Raw genomic sequence first — 19,440 nt, 5'->3', positions numbered from 1 at the left:
GGTTGAAACGATTCATCGATGAAATCGATTAATAAAATGCTTCGTTTAATCCATATAACTAAACACTACAGTGTTTCGCAGGGAAATTTTTAACTGTCGCTCATCGCGCTTACGCTGTGAACACGACGTGATTATAATGGAGTTGTTTGCAAAGTGGAAGAAGAAAGAGAAAATAGCGAGGGACAAAAAAGAAAGTGTCCAAAGTATGGGATTAGTTCAAGCTAAAGAAAACAAAAACTCACCACACGCATCTGATCAGCACCGGTGTTCTGCCAGCTGACCACAGACAAGGTAACAGTAACAGCAACTTTAGCATTTAACTGAAATCATGATTGATTGTTGAGTTGAAGGCTAGCCAAAGTAAGCCGCAGACCTCAGCTGAAAATGTACACAAGTGCGTTTGCTGTTCTCCTTTTTGGGCCGTGAGTTGTAACCTCACAGTCATGAGTTAACTGGGTGTCGGGGAGATGCACCTTTTAACTCACCTCCAGTTCTCTCTGTAGCTCAGACAATCCCTGTTACCTGCGTGTGCTAATTCATCCTTTCACCATTATTCTTTGTACATGTATGTACATGCTGTATGACACACTATGAATTTCCGAAAGCACTAATCTGGTGATATCACCTATAAATGTGCACAGCTGATCCCGTTAAGGGGGGGGGGGGGCACCGCCGCCTAGCAAAAATACTTCTTAAATGACGCATCGATGAATCGTTGAAATAATCTGACTCAAATTATCTTTCTCATATTAATATAATTATCTTCTCCACCATTGCTCATAATAATAATTTTACCTAATTCATCATAACACAGGCCTGACCCACAAGAAAGAACAGTGTAGTTCTAATATTGTGTTGGTCATACTATACACTGATTTACTGCTTGTCCATTTTGAATAATACAGAAGGTAAAGAGCAATATTGGTAAAAAAAAAAAAAAAATACGCAATTACATTATTTTCCAAAATCGTTCAGCCCTAATCGGTATACCTCATAACACCGATATACCGCCCAGCCCTAACCTTCACTAACATCGTTCCACAGCAGCCACACAGACATATTTTATATAATCGTTCTAGAGAGTGCGGGTATCGGCCCAATCCCGATTATCTCAAAATGCCAGGTATCAGCCCGTTTAATCGGTATATCACTAATGTAAAGCACTTTGAATTACCTGTGTGTATGAAATGTGCCGTACAAATCAATTTACCTTGCCTTATTTTATCTTACTGCTGCAAAAATGACACTGAAACTGGCGTTATAACAGCTCCACCTACATACTTAATCTGAGAGGAGCTGTGGGCCCTGTATTAGTGCCATGGTAAGCAAAAAAGGGTTGCTGCTTTTGTCAAGTAAATTTAATAGTTGTGTTTGTGTTGTCTAGACCTGATAAACTAGACAGCTTGACGGAGAGGTGAAATGTACCCGTTTCAGACAGCAAGATATTGTGAGACAAAATGGTTACGTGAAGTCAGATGACCAAGATGTGAATGGGGAAGCTATGTGAACAGAGACAGAAACAATGTGGCGATAGATAGGGTAAGAGTAAAAGGCAACCCGAGTGGGTAAAACAGTCTGACTGACAAAAGAGAGAAATGAGGGAAGGAGAGAGCACATAGACAAAGACAGATGGGGACCAAGAGAGGGAGAAAAAGACAAAGAAAGCCACCGTGAAAGAAAAATATAGAAGGCAGAGAGAAGGCAGGTGAAAGAAGGGTATAAAGACGAAGCAGTGACCCCTGTCTGACTAATCTTAGCTTACACTGTAACAGCACCTTGAACCAGAGCTAATGGACCATATCCACATCTAGCCTCAACTCTCTTTTTTACTCCATCTAATGGACACAAAGCTATTTTTTTTCTCCACACAAGGGTCTAATCCTACACACTCCCCTAAACTGCTATACACGTGCATACACACAGACACACACACACTCTCAGAGATGTGTTAAAGCCAAGGCAGGTGGTCTGCAGTACAGACTACATACAAACTGGTTTTCTGTACATACAAAAAAATTTCTACGGATGTCTGGAGCAGATCCTGAGGAATGATATAGGGGTCGATCCAGGCATATTTTAATGGATCAGCATATAAAATAAAGCCGATCAAAAGCAGATCCTTTCTTTACTGAACTCAGCCTGCTTGTGTGCCTATAGTGCAGCATTTCACTGCATATACGAGTGAAAATTAGAATCATTGTGAAAAATGGTTTAGTCACACTGGTGTTTGACTCCCAGGTTGGCAAAATACATGGATTGAAAGAGCAGTGTACAGCTGGCGCAGACCGTCGCTTCCACCAGATAAAATGACAAATGCAGCGGCAGGTAGTATCCGCTGTTGTAATTTAATGTTGATTCCATAAATAACTTTATGGCAGACAGAAGTTAAACATGGCTGTTGGTTTGTGGGCTCTTTGAACGCTGGAGTCCAAATTTAGAAAGCTTTTTATTTCAATGTGTCCGATACATTTATATAAATATAAGCATCGGACTGGACTCAGTATCAGCAGATACCCAATATTATAACTACTGTGCGCGGAATTGGCGCCAAAAATACACAAAAGCACACTCACACTATTGTGTCAATCCTAGTGTTTGTGTCAATCCTGCTAGAGGTTGTTCCAAGACTCTGCAAGTGACCAGGTCAGTCTGACATACCCAATTACAGCGCCCTTTAACCACTGTGTCCTCCTGGCTGAGCCAGTCCACACACACACACACACACACACACACACACACGCACTCCACATGAACACAAGGGCACAATGCATGGAACCATGCATAAAGAAACATCTTTTTGCATAGATCCAAAAACACCCAGGGAACACAATGAACATTTGACCACTTGCTGTACTGAGCAACAGATCCAAAAATACATGCACGCACATACGTGAAACAAACAACAACGTATGTTCAGGGTGAATACGTGTATGTATAGATGTATATAATTACTCTATGTGTTGTTTTATTTTATAAGTTATCATAATTTATTTTACACTTACTTGTAGCTTGAAGGGACAACAAATTTTGTTTCATTATACAACCTTGTGCTGTATAATGACAAATAAATAACCTTGTAACTTGTACCTTGTATACACTCTGAGATCTATTTCTCACTAAGCCAAGTCTATTTGAAGCAGTGGTGTCATTTTAGCAGAAATGTTCGCATAAGGGATGAAACAGTATGAAAATTTCATATCATGATTATAGTGACCAAAATTATCACGGTTATCAATATTATCACGGTATTGTAAAAATGTGCCGAAAAAGATTAGGATGAACTGACATACACATCAGAAAATCAGAAATGAAATTGCCATTTTGTTTGCATAAACAATAAAATATATGAAAACTATCTAAGTGTGCATTATCAAGATTTTGTATTATATATTATTTACACAATTACATCAAAACAAATAAGTCTTTAGAAGACAGTGATAGTAACTGCAATGAGCCCAACAACTGACGTAAATACAGAGGAGTCTGTAGCGTTTCTCCTGTTCCGACACTTTTACAACTAATTTGATAGCAGCTGGATTTAAAATGAAGCATATATGCTGGTTATCATGTGCAGTGGACGAATAGAGTCTGCAGACACCCAACGCATACAGCAGCAGAACAATGTGTAGCGTTTTTACAAGAGCAGCTAACACTAAGGGCTTCACTTTACAAGCTGTTAGCAAGTCAGAGAGACAAACCAAAGCTAAAAGTTAACTCACCCTGCGTTCACTAGAAGGTCATTTTCTTCAATCAAGTTGCCCTCAGCTCTCATTAAAACTAAAATGCTGTTGTTGACCCAAACAAACCCACGTTGCATACTGCGCATGCACGCCTGCTTCTGGGAGACTGTTGCTAACTTTGGTTGATGCTGGACAGTATTTGCCCTGAGTTTATAATAATATAGTAACCGAACCTGGTTATCATGGTAATTAAAATGTGTACAGTAATAAAAACCGTAAGGAATTTTGCCATTTATCGTTAAACTGGAAATCGTTTCATCCCTAGTTCGCATTTAACAAGACAGACAACTCCTGCTGCCATCCCAGTGGCATTTCGTCTGCCCTTTATCTCCACAAACACTCATACATGCACTACAGTGAGACATACATACACAGACCAAGTCATGCACAGTGTCATAACAAGTACATGCATATATTGTAGCTTCACCTCAGAAATAGAGATACAAACACACACAGAAATACACAGGTTATGTTTTCCCAGTGACTTGCTGGCTACATTGTGTCCCCATTCTGCCTCTGTGCTTCTCCTCTGAGTCTAAAGAGAAAAGGAGGAGTGTTTCTTCAATGGAAGTAGCCCAAAGATTAATTCACTTAATCTTGGGCTGTAAATGGAGTATTCAAGCGGCTTAAAAAACAAATTGAATGCAAAGGCTGAGAGTAATAACAACATTTGTCTTAGCTGCGGCACAATGCCCTTTTCCACAGCACTCTTCCACATGAGATGGTGGCTAGATTTCCAACATTCATTATGACAGAAAGGGACTTGTGTATATGCACATGTACGTACATGCACGGTCTGACAAAAACACAAACTCGCTCCCTCACACACAGATACGCACACATTTTGACTGTTGCTACCTACTGTCTGTATGGAGTGACAAAAAGATGAAGACTTTGAGACATAGACATGGTGAGACTCACCATCAATGAAGAGAGTATAGCTGTGTGTGTGTGTGTGTGTGTGTGTGTGTGTGTGTGTGTGTGTGGGTGGGTGTGGGGGTGTGCATGCGTGTGCCTGCGCGCGTGCGTGCGTGTGTGGGCGCATAATTGACTTTAACAGATGTTGTGCTGTGGTTTTTAATGTGTAATCCCCAGATTCATCATGTTGCACATCAGGCACAAGGGTTAATGTTGCAGAATATAGGTTAAAGCCAAAGAGGGAGTCAAGCAAAAGCAACAGTTTAATTCTCCACTGATAATACGCTCAATGCAATTCTATATCAAGATTATGGCTTTTCATTGCTAGATCACTGGCAAACCCTTGGCTAATGACCTATTATTTTTACATGAGCAATAACTAATTAGTTAATGTAATTAGTTCAAAGTCTGATTGAATTGCTGTACTCACTGTGTAATGTACTCAGTATGACTAAATTATGTATGTATGATTAATCAGTCTTATCAATGCCATATATTTGAAACTCAAATGAAAATCATTGCTGTCCTGCAAAAAAAACTAATATCTCCTCTCTTCAATACTTGGCATTTGTGGCAAATAAATACTTTGATATGTAATATCACACTCATAGCAAAGGAAAAATCAAGCGTTTTTTCTTAATTACTAAAACTTTGACATGATTTGAAGATTTATGCAGAGCAGTGGGCATACTGAATAATACAGTAGTACAGTAGTGCAGTGTCATTTAAAGTTCACATTATGACACAATTAAATCTCTCTGCTGTTCTGATTATCACATGATTTTTTTATGATTCTGCTAACATATTTTTAATGACTTACATGGTTTCAGGAAACCTTCATCATTTTCTTTTTACCATTTTGTGCATATACCTGCCATTTTACTATGGATCACTCTTGCTTTTCAAGTCAGGGGCCACATCAATCATGCTGGATCAAAGCTCAAAATACTGATTACAAATATTGTTATATTTCCTTAATAATAGTGCACCAGCTAATTACCAGTAGGACGTTAACTGGGAAATAATCAGCTTGGATGTGAAGCAAACAGAGAGCGGTAATGATATTACAAAATAATAATAGTCTGGAGAGCAATCTCAGAACATGAGGGTTCATGTCTTTATTGCTGCACTAATAATTCCTTCTTGGTTGTTTGACACAAAACAAAATAACCCATTTATTAGAATCTGTACTACAGCGCCGGCTCAAACACACAGACTGGAGTATGTTGGCCACCCTGGACTCCCACATCGACATGGATAATGCCTCCACCATAAACAGTGTCAACACCTTAAAACAAACTACAATGTTCCCAAATCAGAAGCCGTGGATGAACAGAGGTCTGCCACACTACTGCAGGCATGCAACACCGCTTTCAGATCAGGTGACGTGCAGGCCAATAGTTCATCCAAGGCTAACCTGAAGAGAGGCATCAAGAGGAATGAGCACAGCTCCAACCTACAGATTATAGAGCACTTCAAGAACAACTTTGACCCGCAATGCATGTGGCAAGGCATCCAGGCCATCACGGACGACAAACCCACTACCCCCCAATCAGTGACACCTCCTTCCGTGATGAGTTTACAAACTTTTATGCCCGCTTTGACAGGCAGACAACCAGTCCTTCTCACCTACCGACGTGTGTACTGCACTAAGCAGGAATATGGCACAAAAGCATGAATGCTCAGGCCCTGTGCTGAGCAGCTGACTGCAGTCCTGACTATAATCTTCAAAATGTCACAGGGCCAAGCGTCTAAGGAAAGGTTTGAGTACCTAAGTGTTAAAGGGTTAGAGTCCCATTAGGGTTAGAGTCCCTAAGTGTTAGAGGGTCCCTAAGTAAGTTGTTGACAGGGTCCCGCTGTCAACCGCCTTTACCAGAGTTTGTAGCGTAGACAATCCGGATTTACAGTGATGACTGTATCTAAAGAATAAGGGTTAGAGTCCCTAAGTGTTAAAACAAAAAGGGGGGGGGGGGGATAGAGCATTGCACTGCCCACCATCATGAAGCGCTTCGAGACCCTGGACATGGCTCAAACCACCCAAACTGGATCACTCCAATTCACCTACTGCCCAAACAGGTGTCAGAGGACGCCATCTCCAACTTGGACAACAGCAATACCTATGTGAGACTGCTGTCCATCAACTTCAGCAATGAACACCATCATACCCTCCAAGCTGATCACCAAACTTGCTGGTCTGGGCAGCAATAGCTTTTGCAACAGGATACTGAACTTCCTAACCAACAGAGTATGTTAGGTTAGACAACTCCTCCTCCTCAACACACCTGCATCCCACAGCGGTATGTCTTTAGTCCCCTCCTCTACTTCCTCTTCACCAACGACTGCATGCCTGTACATATTTCCAGTACCACTATCAAGTTTGGAGCCCACACAATGGTGGGTGGCCTCATCTGCTCTGTCTCGGACCAAAAAGTGCTGCAGAGTGTGGTAAAAACTGTCCAATGCAGCACTGGTACGCCGCTACCCACCATTGAGGTGGACCAGCACATTGCATAGATACATTACAAACATTTATTCATTTAGCTGACACTATTCTCCAAAGTGATTTACAATTGCTATATATGTCAAAGGTCGCACGCCTCTGGAGCAACTAGGGGTTAAGTGTCTTGCTCTGGGACACATTGGTGTCTTACAGTGGTTTTGAACTCGGTCTCTCACACCAAGCAGTTTTATCCACTGCTCCATCACCACCCCAGCACAAGTGGTGTCTGGGAAGGGCGATGCCGAGTACTGATCCGATACCAGTGTAAAATGAATATGCTATATTCCTCCCTGTGAGGAAGACACTGGAAATCACTCATCGTGTGTAAGACAACATTATGTAAGGTTTGGTGCGATTTGGCGCCTTTACCGTGTAATTCACGGCTGTCTAAAATAGGAAAACTGTACATGTACATTTGTTATAACATTACTACCAAAGACTATAAAGTCTTTGCTAACATTACCAAACATCAAGCAAGTGCGACAACACAAGACATGTGCGTCTATCTTGCAGCTTCTGCCATTAGCCAACTTTAAGTCGTTAGAGGCTTCTGATCCCGGTTGCGTTGCCTGCTCCACACCCCCGCCAGCAGCATAAAGTACCTTAAACTTGGGTGGCAAGATAGCCAACAAAGCTAGGCAGCAACTCAGGCAAGAGCACTTACAGTAACGTTACCGATGTCCGAGTTTGCTAACATCAACTCGAGATTTATAGCTAGCGGCTAACCCCCTGGCTGTGGCTCATTTTGCTCGTCGACAACTTTGCTAGCACAGACAAAAAACACAGCAAGCCAGCTAAGAAGTTATTACTTACTGGTCTGAAGATGAAGTGCATCCTTTAAACTCTTTTGGCTCACGCAGACAAGTAATGTTAAAAGCCATTCCGATATTACTTACACCGGTAAAGTAGTTTGCTCGGTCACTCTCTTTTTCTCTTCCTCGCTTCCTCTGACAACTTCTTCTGTTTCTTCGTAGCCTCTGCCATGGTATCTGTACTGAGAATATCGAGCTAGCTTCCTTCAAAGAACTTAAATTGTTCATTATATACTTTAGCTTCTTCTAATAACTTGCTTGCCAAAGAGTCCAATAATGCTACGTTAGCTCTCAGCAGCGTGTTCGGGTGTATCAGCGCGCTGCTGACTCATCGCGTATTACGCGCGTAATTTAATTGAATGCGCCCGGTATTGGATATCAGTATTGATCGGTGCATCCCTAATCTCAGCATATTCATATCTACCAATTACTGTTTATTTAAATATTAACTCGATACACAGCCTATGTATATACTCTGCATTTCAACACTTGGATGGTTAGATGCTAAACTAATTTATACTGATGCTTTCCCTAGTATTGGATGTAGTTTAAGCACACGTGCAAGGGGTTCTAGTCAGTGTGTCTAAACCTTCTCCCTGCTCCTGAAAGAGGGGACTGTACTTTGTGCTGCTTTTGACAGTGCTGTTTTGACACTGATATCCTGGAACTACTTGAACACCTCCTGTACCCTGGTGCAGGTCAATACTGGCATTCCCCCAAGATTAATCCAGGGCAGCTGTTGGACCCTATCTATTAGCATTCATTTAGTGATTTAACTGGTAAATTTAAGGCTAAAACAAACGAGATTTTTACTCCATTCTATGTAGTTCTGGGAACCTCCTCACCTATCTTAAGCTCACAGCAAAATCTAGGGGGGGAAATCAAGGGGAAGTTCAGAACTCAGTCAGGTTTCCTACAGGTACAATCAGCACCAGTTTTAAGTCCTGTGTCTTGCTTGATGTGGAAAAGATTTTTAAAATGGACAGACATGTGACTGCTTTGGACACAGTCAAATCATGGTTTATCATGAATTGGTTTATAAATGTGAAGCATAAAACAGACATTGCACTTGCAGAATTTTGCTTAACTTTATTTCTGCTATATCCACTGTAATTGTTGATGAAGTTCAAAAGTATCCAAAGAACGGATAGTCACATCATCATCTAAACCTCACGCTATAGTCTCTCAAATTAAAATGACTCCTCTGTGGCTTTCTAAACTTTCTCAGGTTAGCAGAGTATCACCTTATAAATCACAGGTTACAACCTTTTTTTGACAGAAAGAAACAGGAAAAAAAGATCTTTGGTTTTAATGGTTTTATTTTGCCGTCTTTTTTATATCTAATATTGGTTTACTTGTATTCTGATTTTTTGCTTTGAGTTTTACCAGCACTTTGTTTTTTTACGTTCCGTATCCCCTGACACTTTGTGTTAATACTTTAGGTCCTTTAGAGACAAATTTAAAATGATGATGATCTCCAATAAGCGGGTTTTAAGTGGATATTCACAGCAACTGAAAAGTAATTATGAAGGCTATTATATGATCAATCAAGTTGTAAAAAAGCCAGGTCTTACCAAAGGGAAGTGCAGTATTAGGTGACATAGCCCAGTCCATTTTCTGACCGCCTGCGCTCTGATGCAGCTACAGATTATGATAACAGCGGTAATATTGAATGACAAGATGTCAGAGAAAATCCTTGCCTCCTGACCGTCTTTCCTCGAGCTGTCTCTCCTCATCCTTCTTTCTTGTCCTTCTCTCTTCCTCCTTTCCTCCTGTCCTGCCTGCCCACTTTCCATCTCAGAGAACCTTGTCTAACGAGGTGGACAGATTCTGATGGGTTCTAATGAGAACACATTCCACTAGAATAACTTCTGATCCTGCGCATTTGTACACGCATGCACGCACACACATGCTCGTACACACATACAGTGTGTCTTATACACAGAAGCATGCATGCACAAGTACACACCTGTTCTACAGTCACCACTATGGGTTCAGTTTTCAATTAATGCATGAGAGCTCAGTAACATTCACTGACCAGGAACGGTTTGTGTGTGTGTGTGTGTGTGTGTGTGTCTGTGTGTGTGTGTGTGTGTGTGTGTGTGTGTCTCTGAGTAGGGCAGAGCAAAAGAGAGGTGGTCTGTGTGAGCTGCAGTGGTGTGGGCCTCTGTGTGTGCGGGAGTGTGTGTGCATGTTACGTTACTGACATTGTTAAGGGAATGGTACTGCATGACTTGTCAGTGTACATTTGTATCACTTGGGCCTTGCTCCCACGATGAAACATAGATAGCCTCGCAGTAGCACTTCCAAGAGAGAAATTTCAATTCTTCAAGGAGACCAATACAGCAGTCTAAGAATAAGGCTGACAGGGAATAGAAGGAAAAACGACAGTCATGGTGCTCTGACAGTGCATTTCCTACAATTTGATGCTTGCTATGCTTGTGATCTATGACATTCATAAGAAAATCTGCAAAAAGCCTTCACACAAACGTGAACATGTATGTTTTAGCAATTTATTACTTTGGGCATGTTTGAATATATATTTTGAAACATGTAAGGGTGCCGGCTTTTCAGTTCTTCGTCATATAACCATACATCTTGCATTATCATGCAAGTTGTTAAAATATTCTTTCCAAGCCAAATTCATATCGATTTATTATAGGCTGCTGTGAAATGAAGCGATTATAATTCCTTGTGCAATGAAAATAAAGTGCTTTTTATAAAGCAGTGGCTTATAGGTCAAGCATTTTTGTCTCAAAAGTACTGTCATGAATTCATGTTTTAGTGTGTAAAATATTCATACTCTGATGGGGCAAGAAGAATGCAAGAGCTGTATGAGACTGAAAAAGGAGACTGCAGTGTGGTTGTGTCTGTTTGGCTGTGATCCATGTCAGTCTGGTTGTTGCATTCGACACACACACACACACACACACTCACACAAAGTAGGTGCTGCTTTGAGATTGCAAGAGCATGCACAAACAGGCACATCACATTACTCCCTTGAAAAGTGGCTAGTGTGGAGTTTTTTTTATCAAACATATTTGCAATCAGAAGTGGAACGAGAAGGGGACAGATTATGAGGAGAGAGACTGGGCGGATGAGAAAAGAAGATGAAAAAATAAGAGGAGGGAGGAAAGTGATTACGGTTAGATGATAAAACCAGTGAGGAGAGCCAAGTACGGATAGAAAGAATTAGAGAAAGTTAGGGACAAGAAAAAAGGACAGGAGGCGAGAGGGGGAAAAACAGTGTGATGAGAGAAAGACCGGGGAATCAGAGGAATAAGGGCGAGTAGGAGGGAGCAAGAGGAATCATCAGGAGGTAGTTAGGGATGACAGACAGTTAAAAAAAGGGCAGTGCATGAAGGTTTTTTATTTAAATAAATATCTATATTTAACAGGCAAAAAGAAAGACAAGAAGAGCAAGGAAGAGCTAGAAGGAGGATGAGAAAAAGAGGCGGGGGGAGATTCATTCAAAATAGAGGGAGTGCAAAGGAGCAATAGTTTTTTTTTTTAAAGCATGAGGAAGAGAGCAATTTAGACAGAGGAGGATACAGTGGAAGAGAGAAATGGTAGTGCAATTAACAACTAGACCTTGTTTCCTTGTACTGGCTTTACTTGAGTCGATGGGTGATAAATCTACCAGTGTGGACACAAAAACATACACGCACGCCCAAAACACAAGCAGGTGCACACACATAAATACGCAGGGGCCAAACAAAGTATTGAGCTTCCTCCAGGACTAATCTTATTACTACCACCTCCTACTGGGAACCATCGCACACATACACAAAGACAAGACCCAGGACTTGTCTTCGGGTTTACCTGGGTGTTGGTTAATGTGTTGGTTTTTAGAAAATTCTACCATCTCTCATTTACATTTTTCCAACAGTGACTGATGATACAATAATAGTCACAGTGACTCATTTATTGACTGTAGAAATGAGCAATACTGCTACTGTTACTGTGGTAGGACTGTGAGGACATATCAGGTTATTCTCTTGTTTGCTTTGATCAGCCACAAGCAGCCAAATCTTAAAATGAGCCACTTTGATGCAGAAGTGAAATTGGCTCATTGACAACAGGATGCAACTAAATACCTTTATTTTGTTTCACATGGTATACAATGAATTGTACTGAAGAACAGTAAACTCTGCCTTGCCCTGTGTGGCCCTGGAGGTGCAACCAGATGGATGTCTATGTCAAATGGCCTGGCATGCTTAATGAGATAAGGAAAGGCTAATCTGATTCTATATCAGACAGGCTCTAGGGGTATCCCATTTAGCCACCCGCAGTGTCACTAACACACTGACTTAAAGGCACATCCTTTACTTTTTACATTCTGGTGCTGAGGATGTTTAACGTTTACTTAAACCCTGTCCTTTACACAGGAAGCGATGAATAGAAATGGTGCAACGCAGAGAAGAAGCTCGAGGCTGATTAAAGCAAAGATTTGCTATTTATTTTAAGTAATGAGGTTAAACTAAACTTACTATGTATTCCAAAATATGTGCATACAAAATATACAAATACAACATGCAGTACGTCACACATTGCACAATGCATCAAGCTGATATTCCTGTCAGAAATTCCCCTTAATCAGAAAATGTGTTGATTTGAATTGCAAATGGAAAAGAAAGGATAGTAGGTAGTGAGAGACCTTGACTCAGACACATTACAACAACAACAAATTTACATACTGTACAGTGACAACTCATTAGAGCATACAGCGGAAGCACAGCAAGGACAAACGCAATCTACTTTTCTTCAGTTCAGTGTGAGCGTCTCTGGTTGTGCTTTGTATTTCTGAGGGTTCTTATGTATGCTTTGTGGGGCTGTGTGTATGTTCCTTTTATTTTGTCCGGGCGCAATAGATGTTCAGCAGTTGATATCACTGTGCTAGCCAATTAGGTGATAAAACTGACAGACCGAGGCCAAGCTTGTGAAACACTGAAGGAAATCCCCAGAATACTGCTAAACATACAATAATTTGTCGAACCAAACACGCATGGACGTAAATGGCCATGCAAATGCAGACAACCCCGTATACAAAAAGGGAAAGCGAAAGCGAAACACACACATAAATCTCACTTCATTGCTCTCTTTTTCACACGTATATATACCTCACAGGAGCATTTTCAGTGTGCTCTTGGGAGATTCCACACAGTTGGTGGGTCAACCAGCCCATTGACTTTTAGTGTGTCAGTGTGTTTGCCCTGGTAGGATGGAAATGTTAATCTTTTTTAGTCCATGCCTCAGACCATTGGTCCCAATGACAATGTCTATTCCCCTGAGTGTTTCACATCCGGTCCCTGATGAGGGATAAAGTCAGCACTCGGATTTAAGCTCCGTGGTGGAACTGCTGGTCCAATTCCACATATTCTCCCTCTCTCTCTCTCTCTCTCTCTCTCTTACACGCACACATTCACACTCACACCTACACACACACACACACTCCTTGCTTGCCTCCTATCTTGCAAATCCTGCCCCAATCCTTCTCCACACTTTGATATTCCTTCTTTTATTCTTCTTATATGGTTTATAAAAATACTTTTTACCTCACTATTTACAATATCATGTTTACTGTGAATGTCTCTTGTGCTGTCACTTTAAAATACAGCTTATAATTTTGCGTGGTAAACTAACATTTTAAATAGCATACATTTATGTAAGAACATAATCAGAAATTATTTGAAGCATTCACCAGGCCACAGCAACAACATTTTATTTCATTCATCATAAGTTTTTAGATCAACCTTGTTCAAGCCCTCCATAAGAAGTCTCATTTAACAAGACACTGAATATCTACTTGCTCTAGGGAACCTGAGGCTGACCTAGTCAGACCTGCCAAATGATAGGAGAAAGAAAACTGATGGTTTCCAAAAAGGGATCAATAAAGTTTTATAAAGAAAGTGTTGTCTCTGTGTCACCTGTGAGGTCGCACCTCTGAACAACACACATGCCCGTCTCCTCGAACTCTCCTTCGCTCTTTTTTCTTCTTTAACACTCACTGACCCGCACACACAGACATATCTTTGCACGCACACGCGGCGCCGTCCCACCAGTTGTTGTCTGTCGGAAGGGATGATTAATGAGACGCGTCCCTGGACACACTCATCCGGGACCTGAGAAGCCCTGGCGATCACCGGGGGAATCAGTCACACCGGCTCAGTCGCCGTCAGCATCATCGGAATGACAGTGAACCAAGTGTGGAGGATTCCGGGAAAATACAGAACAAAACATAACGGGTCCTTTTAAGATAGATAGGACCAATAATAGCACATTAAAATATTATTAACAAATACATTAAAACAGGCTGTACCACGGGAAATAGACACGAGAAAGAAATAACACCCTGCTTTTGCTGGGAATTTGCCAATGTGAATGTACAAGTAGCCCACAACAATTTGGCTATGCAATGTGTAAACAAACTATAGATACTAAAATGTTACTTGTTAATAAGCAGAAAAAGATCAAGTCTTCCACCATAAAGTGTGGAGCCCAGACCTGGTGAAAGAGGACTAAACAAAATTCGCTAGAAACTTCACGAACAACCATGATCTGCATAAGCAATAGGCTCAAAATTACACATCTTTCTTCTCCCTTGTCCTTTTTTTTTAACCAGGAAGTCTCTTGAGATCGAAATCTCTTTTCCCAAGGGAGACCTGGCCAAGACAGCACACCAAGACTTTAACAGCTTTACTGTGCCTCAGGATCAATGACAGAGAAGACTCAGGTTCCACAAAGTCCATTAGATCATAACTATCTCCTAAAAACTTGATGGGAAAACAAATCTGAAGAAATGATCTTATATAGGCTAATATTAATCCAAAAATAAATAAGATCCCGAAAAGGCTAAAAAGAACCAAACATTTGTGAAAAGGCTTCAAACTGTTCGTCTCTAAAATGCACTCTATCCCAGGATTGAAAAAAATCTAAACAGCAAACCACAACTGACACACTGTCATTCATTCAGTAATCCAACCCTTTCTGGAAGCCCTGAAATCCCCTGATCACTAGACGAGCATAAAATCCCTGGCGCTAAAATCAATGGACCGGAGATCCTGAAGAGTTAACACGTGTAGGTCTAAACTCAGAAGGTAACCCCGCTCCCTCTCCCTCTCCCCGGTGCAGTCTGGCTCTTAAGCTCCCGAGCTGCCGGGCTGATTTCCACCCACATATCTAGACTCACCCTTTCAACGCTTGAGGGGGGGACACATCCTACAATTAAGAATAACAACTTACGGGTTGTTGGCAAAGCTCCGTGCGCGCCGTTGACGTGGCTGAAAATCCACAAAGCGACCGGCAATAACAACGTCAATCCCTGGGCAGGACGGTGCCGGTGCATCTTCACGGCCGGTGCGGACGCAGCAGAACGGGAGAGGGAGAGAAGAAACACTCAGAAAAAAAAAAACAGCCGGGTGGTGGTAACGCCAGTCGGTCCGTCAGACTCGCTTCTCAGTTGAGGACTGGCGAAGAGGAGCCAGGCTGCACGGACTCTGTCTCTCTCACTCTCTCTTTCTCTCCTCTCTCTCCACTCTCTCTGTATGTCTCTCTCTCTCCCTCTCTCTCTCTCTCTCTCTCTCTCTCTCTCTCTCTCTCTCTCTCTCTCTCTCTCCAATAAAGAGATGATGTAAGGACCGCGCTGACAGACAGGCTGGCCTGTGCAGCTATCTCGCCTCCTTACTTAGCCATTCCCGAATAACACAAAACAACAACAACCTTGTCTCCACCTGCACAGGACGAGGACGCCTGGATGCGACTGCAGTGTACATAGGCTACAGTACGGGCTCCAGTAGTTTCAAGGAGGAGGCATGGCTGCGCAGCTCAAATCCACTGAACTGATTTCTCCTCTTCAGCGCTCCAGCGCGCTGTCCGTGGTGCTGAACTTATCTCAGTCTTTCTGTCTCTGTCTCTCTCTCTCTCTCTCTCTCTAAATGTCTTTCTGTTTCTTACAGCGAGACAGTGCCCCCCTCCTTCTCTAGGTGGTGGTAGCCTTGTACTGGGTGCATTCATCTCCTTTCCACACACCAAAAGCTGTAACATCGCCCATCATTTCTATTTACCCGCTCTCCTTGTAAATATGCTTGTTGGGTTGGCAGCAATGATGAGGATTCTTTGACAAACAGTTCTAAACATTTGTGGAAATGCAGTTGCTACTCCCAAATTAGTTTTGAGTCAGACATAGGCTGGAAAATGTCACATAACTTGTATTACATCTTGTTCTGGCATGTTGCAGGTTGGCAGAGAGCATGCTTCGGTGTATACGCCTTAGGCCTACAATATGTATAAGATGAAAAAGTGTATGGACACATTTGTAAGAGATTACGCACTCTCCTTCAATATATCTGCATTAACTCGACACATCTCTGTTTTATTGCTTCCAGATTGTACGTCCTGTACAAGCTGTTCTGCAAACATTTATTTCAGCTAAACTAATTTCTCTCAGACTGAACTATTAATTCGCAGCAACTCCGCTGGTCTTCTAGTCTTTTTGCCTGCTGTGTGGATAGATGACCAGCTCTAGAAGACTTTAGTCCAAATGTTTAGACTCAACATGACTGATTGATATTCTTTTCAGTGTGAAAAAAGTACTGTACGCATCAGTTTATTTCCACTTTCCACTGAAAACGATGGTAATTCATTTTTTGCTATATGAACGGAGGAAAGGATCTAGAAATATCCCTCAGAATCTAGTGAAAGAACATGTTTTCATATGACAAATTGCCCTCCCTATCTGGCTGTCCGCATTTGTCACTATCATGTCTCAGTCACTCTCATCTGTCCAGAACATAATGTGTGATTATCATTACTGCGGGGAGCATTTTTCTAAATGAATGAAAATGGAAATTTCATAACAGACAGCTCCATCAGTGGTAATGCTTCTCTTATTTCTTCAAATGAAGGATTGATGACAGCATGCTATCATTACGGATGCTGGGCCATGAGTGGGTTCAAAAGTATACAGTATTTACTACTATATGATTTAGCTCTTAGTACATGTATAATTTATACTGAATATATGAATCCAGTTTAAGAATTTACACCACACCACACTAGCAGCTCTGTGAGGCTGTACTTAGACACAGTGGTATTTAAACTAAATGCTCGCAATGCGAACATGCTAATGTTTTGCAGGTATGATGATTAAATGTTCCACATCAGTTTAGCATACTAAGATGCTAATAAGTACAGCTGAGACTCATGGGAATGTCATTTAGTCCAAAACCAAAGTACTGGGCAAATTCAAATGTTGAAAATTATGGTGCTAAAAGTCAGGAGATCGCCAATGTCAGTGTGATTCATCATCTGGGGACCATGAATGATCGCACAGAATTTCATGGCAATCTATCCAATTGTTGTTGAGACATTTCAGTCAGGGCAAAAGTGGAAGACCGGGCAAGTGACAGGCTGAGATAGCCATCCATAGAGCCACAATATCAAGCATGACTTCTTTTCTGTGGTTGGGGGATATGTCAAAGAACAAGCTTCTTAATATCATTTTCCTTTCTATCCATTTTCCTCTCTTTTTTTCATTGCTTCTTTCAATCATTTTCTCCGGTGTCTCTCTCCCCTGCCTGTTGACTACTCCATCCACCCCTCCGCTGTGCCTTTTGCTGTATGACAGTGCTCTTTCTCCACAAGGACTGCAAATGGGTTTGTCAATATGTCATGCATGGTAATTTACAGCCATCATTCATCTCGTGAAAAAAAACAAAAAAAAACAGCAATGACTGATGGGCCATAGATTTTGAACAAAAAAATTCATGACAGCGGTGATGAATCTCCCAAGGAAGGCTGTTTTGTTAAGTAAAACACTTGCGAGAAAGGAGCGCTTTTTACAGACAGCTGCTATCCTTGTTGCCTCGCTGCTGGTACCTACCCACTGTAGGGCAGAGAAAATAAGACTTAGAAGTGATGTCAGTAGTGTTTGTGGGATCATTAGAAAAAGGTGCCACCTTACAAACAATTTGAGGAAATGTCCATTGTGCTTAAGAGTTCTCTTAATTCGAGTTTCTCTAGAGAGACCTGAACAAGACTTAGTTAAGAATCTGTGGAAATGTGATACAAAGTTAAAACACTGGACTGTATTTAATATAAACGGGAGAGGAAATGATTTGATAAACAACGGAAGTGGTCTGAGGTAAAAAAAAGAAAAGGGATTTCAGTTGGAGGGTTTAAGAATGATGTGAGTAAACTGCTACCCCAGGGAGGAATTCAGGAGTGGTCTAGAGTGATTCACTGCTGCCGAGAAAGTAAAAGAAAGGATAACAAGAATCCCTCCTCCACAATTTCATCAGGAACTCCCATTGAGTTATTGTGGCAAACAGAGTAGGAGAAAACTACCCATTTTACTTGGTATACAAGCTTAATCTTTTTTAGGCATTCCAAGGAAAAGGAGGAAAACCATCCTACTGACAATACAATAGGCAAGGGAAGTTTCAAATGGCATGAGGCTCTACGTTTCTGAAGTACAATAAGCAAATGTTTTCTCTAAATGACCATCTCTTGTACATATAGTGGCAGAACACACACAACAAACTGTATACGCCAAATGCCTGCTTTGTTTATATCACAGGAATGGAAAAAGTCAAGTAAGATGGTACAAAGATAGCACTCCTGGAGAAAGGAGGCCCTTCTTTAGGTCAGAGAAAGGTATTGCATAAAAATTTAAATAAGTCTATCAATATCAAAGACTCCAGAGCAAGCAGATGTGAGGTTATTTTTTAAAATATTGGTTCAGGGTTTTAACAGACTTTGCTTGAAACATCTCACAAATAATACCCCTGAATGGTTGGCCTACTATGTATTTGTTGGATGGCATTACAAGTGCTAGTGTTCATACTGTATGGTAAGACACACACAGTGATATAACTGTTTCATTTCATTCCTACACCTAAACCTTCCAATGCAATGCACATACATAGATGGGAAAAATAACCTGAGCAGGGTTTTTGCATGCTGACCATGTCCTTACCTTATTAGGCGAGCTTGGCCACTCAGAAGGTTGTAGAGTTGCTGTCTTGGTGAACTCACCGTAAATGATGTTGCTGATGATTGGACGTCTGCAGATTTTAGAGCAGCAGTGTGTGGAGATGCTACCTTGCTCCTTGACCTGCACATATACTACACTGTAGTTAACGGTTTCTCTAACAGGTGTATCCCAGTGAAACTGTCTGCTTTCAGAGTGAACTCTGTTCTGAGTTCTGAACCAATTGAAAACAAAAACACCACATTTTTCCAAGTGAGACTATCATTTACACACCTAAAACCTATAAAATTATGAATTTATTGTACATTTTACTGTCATGATTTCATTCAAATTACATACGACAGCTATTTTCCCCTAAACACTACACATACAGCTACTAAAATTAAGGTAACCACATAATCACACAAACTTTTGTTTGTTCTCAAAAAATAATATGCCATTTTTCCAAACACATCAAAGAAATCACTTCCCTACATAAAA

General features: G+C 41.2%; 1 protein-coding gene across 2 annotated transcripts in view; it reads right to left on the bottom strand.

Moving 5' to 3' along the window:
- cntnap2a (contactin associated protein 2a) overlaps positions 1-8,437 on the bottom strand; it is a 434,170-nt gene extending 425,733 nt beyond the window's left edge. For both annotated transcript variants that reach the window (XR_006827635.1, XM_046065574.1), the window contains exon 1: positions 8,055-8,437. Coding sequence is in view for 1 of the 2 variants with exons in the window: in XM_046065574.1 (XP_045921530.1) it covers positions 8,055-8,198 (144 nt within the window). In the remaining variant the exon portion in view is untranslated. The remainder of the gene's footprint in view (positions 1-8,054) is intronic.
- Between the last annotated feature and the right edge of the window lie 11,003 nt (positions 8,438-19,440).

Source organism: Micropterus dolomieu, linkage group LG01 (assembly GCF_021292245.1).
Source record: "Micropterus dolomieu isolate WLL.071019.BEF.003 ecotype Adirondacks linkage group LG01, ASM2129224v1, whole genome shotgun sequence".
NCBI lineage: Eukaryota > Metazoa > Chordata > Actinopteri > Centrarchiformes > Centrarchidae > Micropterus > Micropterus dolomieu.
Note: the sequence above shows the minus strand (reverse complement) of the source record. Positions and strands in the feature narration are given on the sequence as shown.